General features: G+C 38.5%; 1 protein-coding gene across 1 annotated transcript in view; it reads left to right on the top strand.

Moving 5' to 3' along the window:
• LOC122727649 (probable polypeptide N-acetylgalactosaminyltransferase 8) overlaps positions 1–12,299 on the top strand; it is a 29,858-nt gene that overhangs the window by 5,382 nt on the left and 12,177 nt on the right. The window contains exons 3-6 of the mRNA XM_043965321.1: positions 1,290–1,473; positions 3,089–3,277; positions 3,816–3,930; positions 8,307–8,492. Of these exons, the coding sequence (XP_043821256.1) occupies positions 1,290–1,473; positions 3,089–3,277; positions 3,816–3,930; positions 8,307–8,492 (674 nt within the window). The remainder of the gene's footprint in view (positions 1–1,289; positions 1,474–3,088; positions 3,278–3,815; positions 3,931–8,306; positions 8,493–12,299) is intronic.

The following is a 12,299-nucleotide window of genomic DNA, read 5'->3' as shown; positions in this document are numbered from 1 at the left end:
TCTTCAAACTTGAGGAACTCATCTTCCAATGTCATATCTTTTAGCATTTTAATACTGTCCATGGGGTTTTCTCGGCAAAGATACTGCAGTGGTTTTCCATTTCCATCTCCAATGGATCACCTTTTGTCAGGACTTTCCAACATAACCTGTCCATCTTCAGTGACCCTATATGGCATAGCCCATAGTTTCATTGAGCTATTAAAGCTCTTCCACTATGACAAAGTAGTGATCCAGGAGAGGGCTTCAGTCACTACTCCTAATAAATTAAAAAAAATAAAAGCTTGGATTTATATAGAGCTTTAAAATTTGCAAGATGTTTTTTTTTCTGGGTCAATGGAGGTTAAGTGACTTGCCCAGGGTCACACAACTAGTATGTGTCAAGTGTCTGAGGCTGGATTTGAACTTAGGTCCTCCTGAATCCACTGAACCACCTAGCTGCCCCCAAGATGTTTCCTATATTATCTCATTTCATCCTCACAACAGCTCTGTGAGATAGATGCTACAATTACACCCATTTTACAAATGAGTAAAGCTAAGAGAGGTTAAATGACTTGCCAAGGTCATAGATCTAGTAAGTAGCCAAGGCAGGATTTCGAACTCAAGTTTTCCTTATTCCAAATCCAAATCACTATCTACTGTCCCATCTAGCTGCCTCCAAAAATGCAAATTTCTCAAAAGTGGCTTATAACTAATCACTGTTGTTTTAGTTCCTCCACTAATAAATTCCATGAATAATCTTCAGTCCCAGTGAGTCTCTTATTGACTCCTTTCATAGATCAGAAATCATTCAAAGGTCATAGCCACTTGAAATGGGGAGATTCTATATCTTTAGCTGTTAGGAATAACATCTCAAGTTACTCCCAAGCTAAAACCATTGTGGGGCCCAAGGATTTGACCACTTCCTTCTGAAATAAGAATGAATAAGGGCCTTTTCACTCATTACAAGGTAGGAGTTGAGGGAGTGGACTTGGGTAGGGAAGAGGGTAGCATTATTCAGACCCACCTAACTAAATCAACTTAAAAGAAGGGGGGGTGGAGTCAGACACACATAAATGAGTATAGAATTGTCAGGATTGAACTACCTTTTTCTTGGCTTAGAAGGGGTAGTTTAACAGTAGAAATTGTTATTTAGTGGCTTGATATCATGAGTGTTAGCCTAGCTTGCGCTATGTAGATTGCATATACATGGTTGCATGGTAGATGAAAGCGTCATGGTTGCATGAAAATCCTTCACTAGAATTAATATTATTGCACCTAGAAACTCTGTAAGATTTGTGCTTGATTGACAGGGGACCTAAAGGCAGATCTAGACAGACAGATCCAACTCTACAACCTCAAGTACCCTGGGCTGCTGACACTAATCCGCCACACTGAGAGGAAAGGGGTAGCCTCTGCTCGCCTCTCTGGGAGTCAAGCTGCCACAGCAGATGTAGTGGTTTTCTTGGATGCTCATACTGAAGTGAATATTGAGTGGTAAGATGCTGTGAGTTTGTCCATATGGGAAAGAGGAGTCATTAGGTGTTTTCTTCAATTGTGGGATAGGGTAGAGATGGAATGCGGCATTAAATTTCTATAAAAATGGAGGTGATATTCCTTATCCTTTCCCTGTATGAAACTGAAACTTTCTGCATGAGTGGCTTACAACCCCTGGGCTTGTCTTGTAAGCACACTTGAATTAAGAACACTGCTTGAATAAAGAACAACTCCCCTACCCCCAACTAATAACTCATATTATTAAGCAATGAATGGTAGGACCTTTGTGTGGCCAAACCTCCTGAATACACCAAAAAAACAACCAGATAATATTTCCCAAGAAAAGGAGAAAACTATTTAATAAGGACTTGATATTATATGGTTTTATTTCTAGCTGACAACAAATGACCAAAAATGACTTCTATAAAAATATAATTTCAATATATAAAGACAAAAATACCAGTATTCTTGAAAAGATAATGGAGTTAGATTATCAATAAATAATTTAAGCTGGGTCTCCCATACAGGTACCAGGGAAGGATTAAAGGGAACAGCAGAAGATTGCTGTGGCTATTTTGCCCTCAATGAAGAGAGAATAGAACTAGTGACGTGAGAGTTGAGAGAGAGTGGGAATAACTGTGTGTCCTTAAGTCTTACTCATATTTTGGGGGCTAGTAGGGCAACATATTAATACTTTCTTCCCTATTAGTCCTCTTACATGCAACTTCAGCACCCCTTGAGAGTTGGAGACATTATGTCTTCTGCAGTTTTTTTTTTTAAGTGAGGCAATTGGGATTAAGTGACTTGCCCAGGGTCACACAGCTAGGAAGTGTTAAGTGTCTGAGGCCGGATTTGAACTCAGGTACTCCTGACCCCAGGGCCAGTGCTTCTGCAGTTTTTAAAAGGGATAAATCAGGTTTGTATCAAGGATATCCAGCAATAGAAATTAACAGTAGCAAGCCACCTCTTCAATCCATCCATATAAGATTATTATAGAGTTGGAAGGGACCTTAGAAGTCAGTGATCCCAATCCTCTCATTTTACAAATGAGGAAACTAAAGTTGAGAGAATAAGTTATTCACCCAGGGTCACACAGGTAGTAAGTATGCAAAGTGGGATTTGAACCTGTTTCTTCCTGACTATAAGTCCAACATTCTATTCACTTCTCCTGACTAAGTGCTTTTCCAAAATCTCTTGTTTTTTTCTAAGTCTGAATTGGAGAAGGATAAATCACTTGCACTTTATCTCAAGTAAAATGTCTAGAAGATAGCTATCTGGTAGTTGATAATTAAGATATGAGCAGTGATAGCCAACAAGGAAGATGTGTCACACTTGGGATTTAGAATTCATCCTGAGCTTGATGGGAATCTCCAATGTTGTGGGAGAGGGATCTTCAGGCACTTTTTGGTCCTGATTTAAACTCTTGCTCTAGGGAACTCAGAGGTTCCCAAGTCACCCCAGTGTATTGGCTTCCTGGATATCCTGGCTCACTACCCAAAACTGCATGGGAGGAGAAAGTACATAGATGTGAACTTAGGATATCTCTAATACTCTTTACTGTACTTCAATGACACTTCCCACCAGAGAATAAACTGACTCTCACATATTGTCCTAGGGCAGAACCCATCTTAGCTCGGATCCAGAAAGACCACACTGTGATTGTGTCACCCATTATTGACAACATTCTTTTTGACACCTTGGAAGTGGATGAGTATCCATTGATGTCCATTGGGTTTAACTGGAGACTGTATGGCCGTTATGACTATCCATCAATCAACCTGAAAGATGACACTGCACCAATAAAGTAAGTCTGGAGAGTTTGCAAAAGGAAAGTGTTCTCTGGGAGGCAGAAATGCTAAGTTTGGCTTTGGATTTTCCTTTTCTTCACATGAGTGTCCATCCTTTGAGATGAATGTATACAGTGAACCATCAATGCTCCTCCAGTTATGCAAGCCTTCAAGATCACTTATAGTCAGGGCAGCTAGGTGGCGTAGTGGATAGAGCACCAGCCCTGGATTCAAGAGGACCTGAATTCAAATCCAGCCTCAGACACTTAACACTTACTAGCTGTGTGATCCTGGGCAAGTCACTTAACCCCAATTGCCCAGCAAAAAAAAAAAAAAAAAAAAGATCACTTTTAGTCCAACTCACTGACCTTGGGCAGGACTAACCCTAAACTGTTCTATTGTGTTTTTTAAAGGTCTCAAAAGTATGGGTTTTCTAGTCAGATTTTCCTGACCTCCTTCCAACCTAGCCTTGTTTCCCACACCTCACATGTAAACTCTGACCTTCCCACTCCTTAGCAGAGAAGCTAGTGACTCTTCAATTATGTGTTCATGCAGGAGTCCTGCCATCATGGGTATCTTTGCTGCAAACAGATTGTTCTTGGAGAAGATTGGGTTCCTGGATACTGGGATGCTGTTCTATGGAGGAGAAAATGTAGAAATGAGCCTAAGGGTATATTTCTACTGTTCTTTTGGTTTCTGTTGTAATTCCAGTTTGACAGGGATCAAACTGTGATTTAATTTTCTCAAATACTATTCTATAATATGTATTTGGTTGAAGTTATAGGTAATCTGTTTCATTGGTATATTTTTCTGTTTTTAATTATTAGATAATTTTGATGGTTATTATTTTATGGTATTTAAGTTTGGGCTCTCCAAGTCTTTGTCCCTCTCATTATACTTTTCCTTTATGGTTTTTTATTTTCCCGTTTGCATTTTTTAATTTTATTTGTTTCTATAAATTATACCAATTGGTCACTAGTAACCCAGTATCTTGTATAATGTAGGCACTTAAATGTTTGTTTAATTGAATTTAGGATCAAAGTATCATAGGTTGAGATGTGAAAGGGACATTGGATTTCATCTAGTCCAAAACTATCATTTTATTTTATTTCTTATTTTTATTTTAATATCTTTTGAAGGGCAATGAGTGTCAAGCGCCTGAGGCTGGATTTGAACTCAGGTTCTGCTGAATCCAGGGCCAGTGCTTTATCCACTGCACCACCAACATTCTCATTTTAAAGATGAGAAAAATAAGAATGGCCTGGAGATGTTAAGTGAACATCAAGTGTGGAAATGAATGTGAGACAGTTTGGAAATGGAGTTTAGAATTACTGGGCTTTACTTCTTTTTCTAGAACTAGAAAGGACAAATTCCTTATTGTCAGACCACCAAGCATCTTTTAATTTCATGACTGAAGTTGTTGTCTGTAGTGATCTTTGAGCCCAAGAATGTAAAATCTGATACTGCTTCCAGTTCTTCTCCCTCTATTTGTCAAGAAGTGATAGACCAATTGCCAAGATCTGTTTTTTTGTTGTGAAGCTTCAAGCCAGCTTTTGCACTCACCTCTTTCACCCTCATCAAGAGGCTTTTTAATTTCTCTTTACTTTCTGCCATCAGACTGGTATCATTTGCATAGCTGAGATTGTTGATATTTCTCCTGGCAACCTTAATTTTGGCTTTTGATTCATTCAGTCTGACATTTTGCATGATGAATTTTGCGTATAAGTGAAATAAGTAAGGTGACAATATACACCTTTGCTGTACTCCTTTTCAAATCTTTAACCAATAACTTGTTACATTTCTGGTTCTAAGTGTTGGTTTTTGGTCCACATACAGGTTTCTTTAGGAAACAAGTGAGATGATCTGGTCAATTCCCATATCTTTGAGGAATTGCCACATTTTGTTGTCATCTATACAGTCATAGGCTTTAATGTAGTTAATGAAACAGAAGTAGATGTTTTTCTGGAACTCCCTTACTTTCTCCATAATGCAGCAAATGTTGGCAATTTGGTCTCTAATCTCTCTGCCTCTGAAAACCAGCCTTCACTTTGGGAAATTCTCAGTTCATAGTGCTGAAGTTTAGCTTTCAGAATCTTACATATAATCTTGCTGATGTATGAAATAAGTGCTATTGTTTGATAGTTTGGATGTTCTTTAGCATTGTCCTTTAGGATTAGAACATAAACTGATCTTTTCCAATCCAGTGGCCACTGTTGAGTTTTCCCAATTTGCTGGTATATTGAGTGCAACACTTTAACAGCATCATTTTTTGTGACTTTAAATAGTTCTGCTGGAATTCCAACACCTTCACTAGCCTTATTGTTAGCAATACTTCCAAAGGCTTACTTGACTTAATTCTCCATGATTTCTAGTTCTAGATTAGTAACCACACCATTGTGGTTATCAGTGATGTCAAGATCTTTCTTGTATTGTTCTTCTGTGTATTCTTGCCACCTTTTCTTTTAAAATTTTAATAGTATTTTATTTTTCCAGTTTTAAACATTCATTCTTATAAGATTTTGAGTTCCAAATTTTTCTCCCTCCCATTCCTTCCCCCTCCCCAAGACAGAAAGCAATCTGATATAGGCTATATATGTATAATCCCATTAAACATTGTTCCACATTAGTCATGTTCTGAAAGAAGATTTAGAACAAAAAAAATAAACCAACAAAAAAAGTAAAAATAGTATGGTTCAATCTTCATTCAGATACCACAGTTCCTTTTCTGGATGTGGAGAATATTTTTTATCATGAGTCCTTTGGAATTGTCTTGGATCATTATATTTCTGAGAAGAGCTGTCTATCACAACTGATCATCAAACCATGTTGCTGTTACTGTGTACAATGTTCTCCTGGTTCTGCTCACTTCACTCAGCATCATTCCATTTAAGTCTTTTGAGGATTTTCTGAAATCTACCGGCTCATCATTTCTTATAGCACAATATATTCTATTACATTCATATACCATAACTTATTCCAACATTCCCCAATTAATGGGCATCCCCTCAATTTCTAATTTTTTGCCACCACATAGCTGCTAGAAATATTTTTGTACATGTGGATCCTTTCCCCTTTTTAATGATCTCTTTGGGATACAGACCTAGTAGTATGGTTGGCTCAAAGGATATTCTTGTCACCTTTGCTTAATCTCTTTGACTTCTGTTGAGTCCTTACCATACTGGTCTTTTATCATGCCCATTTTTGTATGAAAATTTCCCTTGATATCTCCAATTTTTTTGAAGAGATCTCATATTTCCCATTCTATTATTTTCTTCTATTTCTTTGCTTAAGAGAACCTTATCTTTCCTTGCTGTTCTCTGGAATTGTGCTTTCAATAGGTTATTTCTTTCCCTTTCCCCTTTCCCTTTTGCTTGTCTCCTTTCCTCATCTATTTGTAAAGCCTCATTACAGACCCATTTTGTTTTCTTGTTTTCCTTTTCCTTTGGGATGATTGTTGCTGCTTCCTGTACAATATTGTGAACCTCTGTCCATAGTTCTTCAGGCATTCTATCTGCCAGATCTAATTCCTTAAATCTATTCATAAACTCCACTTCGTATTCATAAGAGATGTTATTTAGGTCATATCTATACAGTCTGATGGTTTCCCTACTTCAATTTCAATTTCAATTTGACATGAATTCATGAATGACGAGAAAACTTTTCTTCCTCCTTTCCTTGAACACTCTGTTCCCTTGTTCCAGAACTTAATGGTTCAGAAGAGTTCCTACAGAGTATATGTATATTTCCCTAGTGACATGTATGTGTGTGTGCCAATACATTAGCATATGTTCAAAAGGATAAGCATTGCTAGTGCCCCTCATAATCATCTCACACAACACCTTGGCGTGTGTGTGAGGCAGTTAGGTGGTGCAGTGGATGGAGTTGGGAGGATCTCACCTCAGACACTTACTAGCTGTGTGACCCTAGGGCAAGTCTCTTAACCCCAATTGCCTTAAACATCTGGGTTCGTGTCCAGTCGTCATGATGTATATCTTGCCATTGAACCCAAAAGGCTCTGGAGGAGAGAGTGAGGTTGGTGACCTTGCACAGCTCTTCCTCACTTAAATCCAATTCACTGCAAGTCATGACATCACCCTGATGCCATGGTCCTCTTCATGAAGGAAGGACAAACAACAGGAAACAGGAACAGGCATGTATGTATCTTACATTGCCAGTACATTATGATATCACTCCCTAGACCAGAATTTATGGGGAAAAATAGGTAAGAACTGCACAGGATGAAAAGGTGTGGGTCAGGTAAAAATCAGTATTACAGTTAAACCTTTCACATCATGGGGGTTAGGGGAGTGGTTACCCTGCAATCTGAAAAATCTGTGTAAAGTGTTTTGGCCCTCCCTTCTTATCGGAGAAGTTTGAATTTTTTGTTTGCCTTTTATGGGGTATTTATAGCATTGAAAGATAAAATATCTTGATATTATATAATACTATACATATATTTTATGCATTCTGAATTTCTAAACTTTTTGTGTCATCAGCTGGCCTTCATGTATTGTCTGGGGCTTCTGCAAAACTCCTCCTAAATTCTTATGCCACCACTGTGATATGTTGAAAACTGTGATGGGCAAAGTCATAAAGTGGAAGGGATAACTGTATTGGCAGGAGGTCACACATGGATGTGATTAGTCTATAGGTCAAGCATAAAGGCATACCTTCAAGGAAAGGCAAGAAGAATGATCATTTGTGTAAGATAGTACAGAGCCACTTCTCCATCACCTCTTAGATACTTTCTTGAGTAATTCATGGGATAACATGTACTTTTTTGTATTTTACCTGGTCCTGGAAGGGATCAACAGAGACTCTTCTCTGATCAGTGAGGAAAAGTTTCCTGCAAGAAATGGGATTTCATGAGCTTGGGAAAGATGGGGAAGAGATTTGTAGGATGGCACAAGAGAAGGTTTAAAGGTGGAACTTGAATGAAAACTGACATTTAAAACTAAGTGCTACTTAAATGTAGCCTTGTTTGGGACAATGTATTTGGCAATATACCAGCTGTAACATGGATACGTGGTTCTTTTTTGCATGCAGGTATGGCAGTGTGGAGGGAAAATTGAGATCTTACCATGTTCTCGGATTGCTCACCTTCAACGAGCCCACAAACCCTATTCCCTGATGATTTCACCCCTCATGAAACGCAATGCTCTTCGTGTGGCTGAAATCTGGATGGACAAGTACAAGTACATGGTCTATTTAGCTTGGAATCTGCCACTGGAGGTTTGTAGTGAAATTCAAAATAAGCAGGGAAAAGCAGAGGGGGAGGGAGAATGGAAAGACATAAAGAGTTATGAGGGATACTCCCCCACCCAGAGAGCCAGCTCATAGAACAAGGGATTTCACACTTATGTGTGACAAGGTGCAAATCCTGGGCCATTCCTAGGGCTATTAAGGAAGCCCTCTCTTTTCACGGCTGATATCATGGAGGAGGTAAAATTTTAGTGTTCTGAGAATATGTACTCATGGAATGTATTCTGCTGGTTGCTATTATATCTAGTCACCTGTATATGAGAATGGCTAGTTCAGTTCAAGAATTATACTGTCCAGAAACAACAGCTGCCTAGCATCTGTATTTGCACTTGAAGCAAACTGCTGTTGGCTACTGCTCATATTCAGAAGTGTGTGTATCAGCCATCTAAAATGGGTTACCCTGCCTTCTCTAAGGTCCATTCATGCTATTCAGAGCACCATGAAGTAAAAAAATCCCTTGATAAAAAGAAGAATTTGGAATGGAACTGGTAGGGGGAAAATTGAAATTGAGAAGAGAGCTAGAAATTGCAGTAAATAGCTGGAAATTCTGTCATTAATTATCATTTTTAAGGAATATATGTTAAGGCATTCAGCTTAAAGTGGATTTTGCTCCTTATTCAAAATCCCTTATGCAGCCCAAGATATTCACAATGTATTGTAATTAGCATATTATTTTTTGTTGTTCAGTCATTTCAGTCATGTCTGAGTCTTTGTGCCCTCATTTGAGATTTTCTTGGCAAAGATATTGGAGTGGTTTGCCATTTCCTCATTTTACAGATGAGGAAACTGAAGCAAGCAGGGTTAAATGACATGCCCAGGGTCACACAGCTAGTAAGTGTTTGAGGCCAGATTTGAACTCAGGAAGATGAGTTTTCCTGACACCAGGCCTAGCACTCTCTACTGCACTACCTAGTTGCTAGCATATTGTTTAAATATCATTTATTCAGTTCCCATTGGCACAATGGGAAAGCAGTATACTCTTCTCCATAGGAAGACTCTTCTTTTCTCTATCTATAGTAGGTGGAGGGGGGCTTTCTTAATTTTTTCATGTTTCACAGTCCCCTTTGACAATCTTTTTTTTGGGGGGGCCAATGTGGATTAAGTGACTTGCCCAAGGTCACACAGCTAGTAAGCCCCTTTGTCAATCTTCTGAAGCCTGTGGACTTCTTAGAATAATGTTTTTAAAATCATAAAATACATAGAATGACAAAGGAAATAAATTGTATTAAAATTGTTAAAAAATATATCCCCCCCCACCCCCGCCATGGTTAGAAATCCTACTTTGTAGTGATCCAATTTTTCAAGAATGGTCACACCCAGAAATTCACCTGTGAGAAGATGGAATGAATTTAATTATATAACTAATGATATTAAGCTTTATAAGCAATTACTGATTGATTTAAGCTTAGCAATAGGATACATTGTGATGGCCAGTTTAAAAAATTAGTTTTTTTTAATGAATGTCTTTTTAAAAATAGTTTTCTCCACCATCCATTCCTTCCCTCTCCCAAAGAGCCATCCCATATAACAGCCAAATTTTTAAATGACAAAATAGGAACAAGTCAGCATAAATCTGATAAGATGTGCAATTGAACAACCCTTTTGGACATCCCTCCTCTGCAAAGGGGTGGGAATATCTTCTTACATCTCTTCTTTTGAGCTATACTTGTTCTTCATAATTTTGCAAGATTCCCTTTTTATGTGTGGTTATTCTTTCAATTTACATTGTTTTATTGGTTCTGCTTACTTTATTCTGAATCATTTCATGCTTTTTATGTATGCATCCTGTTTGTCATTTGTGATAGCACCGTGATATATCATCACATTCATGTACCACAGTTTCTTTAGCCATTTCCCAATCAATAGGCACAGAGATGGTAATTTACATAATGAACAGCTGCTTAGGCTCTTCTGGCTGACTACTTGATGTGTGCTTGCTAACGAGGAAAAACCAAAAACTTAGCTAAGAATCTGACCTAGTTTACACATAGCCTGGAAATTCCATGCTGAATCTCTGGGCTCCACAGTCATGCTTTGCTCTCTTACCCCTTTATGATATCCAAGAAAATTGAATCAACTTGACCATAAAATAGTATCATTCCATCCATCCATCCAAAAGCATTTATTAAACACTTGTTATAAGTGAAGGTAAAGATAAACTGGGCACTATGCTAAGCATAGGGGATACAAATAAAAATAGTCCTTGTGTTTAAGAAGCTTACATTCTAACAGAGGAGATGACATGCACATAAAAAAGTCAAATATGCAATGTAGAGTGCATAGGAGGTAAGCTTAGAGGGAAGGTCACTAGCAGCTGGGGTGGAGAGGGAACTAGGAAAGACCTCCCATAGAAAGTAGAATTTGAACTGAATATGGAAGTCGATATTTGATCCTTGAGATAATGGGCAGCCATTGGAGGGGTGTGTGTGTGTGTGTGTGTGTGTGTGTGTGTGCATGAGTGTGATATATTCATATCTGTGTTTTAGGAAAAAATATTGTATTAAGCATGGATTGCAGTGCAGAGAGACTTGAGGCAGGCAGGCCAATTATTAGATTATTTCAGTAGTCCAAGTGATAAGAGCCTAAACTAGGGTGCAGCAATGTGAGTTCAGAGAAGGGGAAAGATCAGGGAAATGTTGTGAAGAAAGATCTGACAATGAATTGGATTTGTGGGGCTGAGTGAGAGTGGGGGTGAGGAGTTGAGGATGACACTGAAATCCCAAGTCTGGGGAACCTAGAGGATGGTGCCCTTGACAGCAATAAGGAAGTTCAGGAGAGGGATGGATTCTGGGAGAAAGATAATGAGTTCTCTTTTGGACACGTTGAGTTTGAGATGCTTATGGAACATCTAATACCTCATGTGGAATGTTTAATATGAAATTGTGAAGATCCAGTAAAGGAAATTGAGAAAGACCAAATTGTTAAGAGAAGAACCAGAAGGGAAATGTATTTGTAAAAATGACAACAACAACCACCAACATTAGAGAGGAAAGAATATGCAGAAGGAGAAGGTAGTGAACAGTGTTACATGCTTCAGAGGTGTCAAGGAGGAGAGAGACTGTGAAAAAGGCCATTAGACTGGCAAGTAAGGGCTCATTGGTAACTTTGGAGGAAGCAGTTTCAGTTGATATGTAAAGTCAAAAGCCAGATTTCTGAGAGTTTGGAAAAAAGTGAGTAGAAACATCTATAACCTATATCAAATTACTTGCCATTTTATGAAGAGGGGAGAGCAGGGAGGGAGAAAATTTTGGAATTCAAAATTTTGTAAAAATGAAGGTTAAAAGTTGTCTTTACATATACTGGGAAAAACAAAATTCTATTAAAAAAGAAAGTGAGAGGAAAGCAAGTGGAGACAATAAGTATAGATGGCTTCTTTCTAGGAGTTAGCTGACTAGGGATGGGAGATATAGGATCATAGCTATCAGGGATGATCGGATTTGGGGAGGGCTTTTTTTAAAAGATGGGGTAGAATTGGCTAACTTTGTTGTTGTTGTTTGTCCTTCATTCTCGAAGAGGACCATGACAGATGTCATGACTTGCAATGAATTAGATTTAAGTGAGGAAGGGCTGTCCAAAGTCACCAGCCTCATTCTCTCCTCCAGAGCCTTTTGGGTCCAGTGGCAAGATATATTATCAGCATGACTGGAAATGGCCCCAGATGTTTAAGGCAATTGGGGTTAAGTGACTTACCCAGGATCACATAGATAGTAAGTGTTTGAGGTCACATTTGAATCCTCCCAACTTCAGGGCCAGCGCTCTATCCACTAAGTCACCTAG

This window comes from Dromiciops gliroides, chromosome 5 (assembly GCF_019393635.1).
Source record: "Dromiciops gliroides isolate mDroGli1 chromosome 5, mDroGli1.pri, whole genome shotgun sequence".
Taxonomy (NCBI): Eukaryota; Metazoa; Chordata; class Mammalia; order Microbiotheria; family Microbiotheriidae; genus Dromiciops; species Dromiciops gliroides.
Note: the sequence above shows the minus strand (reverse complement) of the source record. Positions and strands in the feature narration are given on the sequence as shown.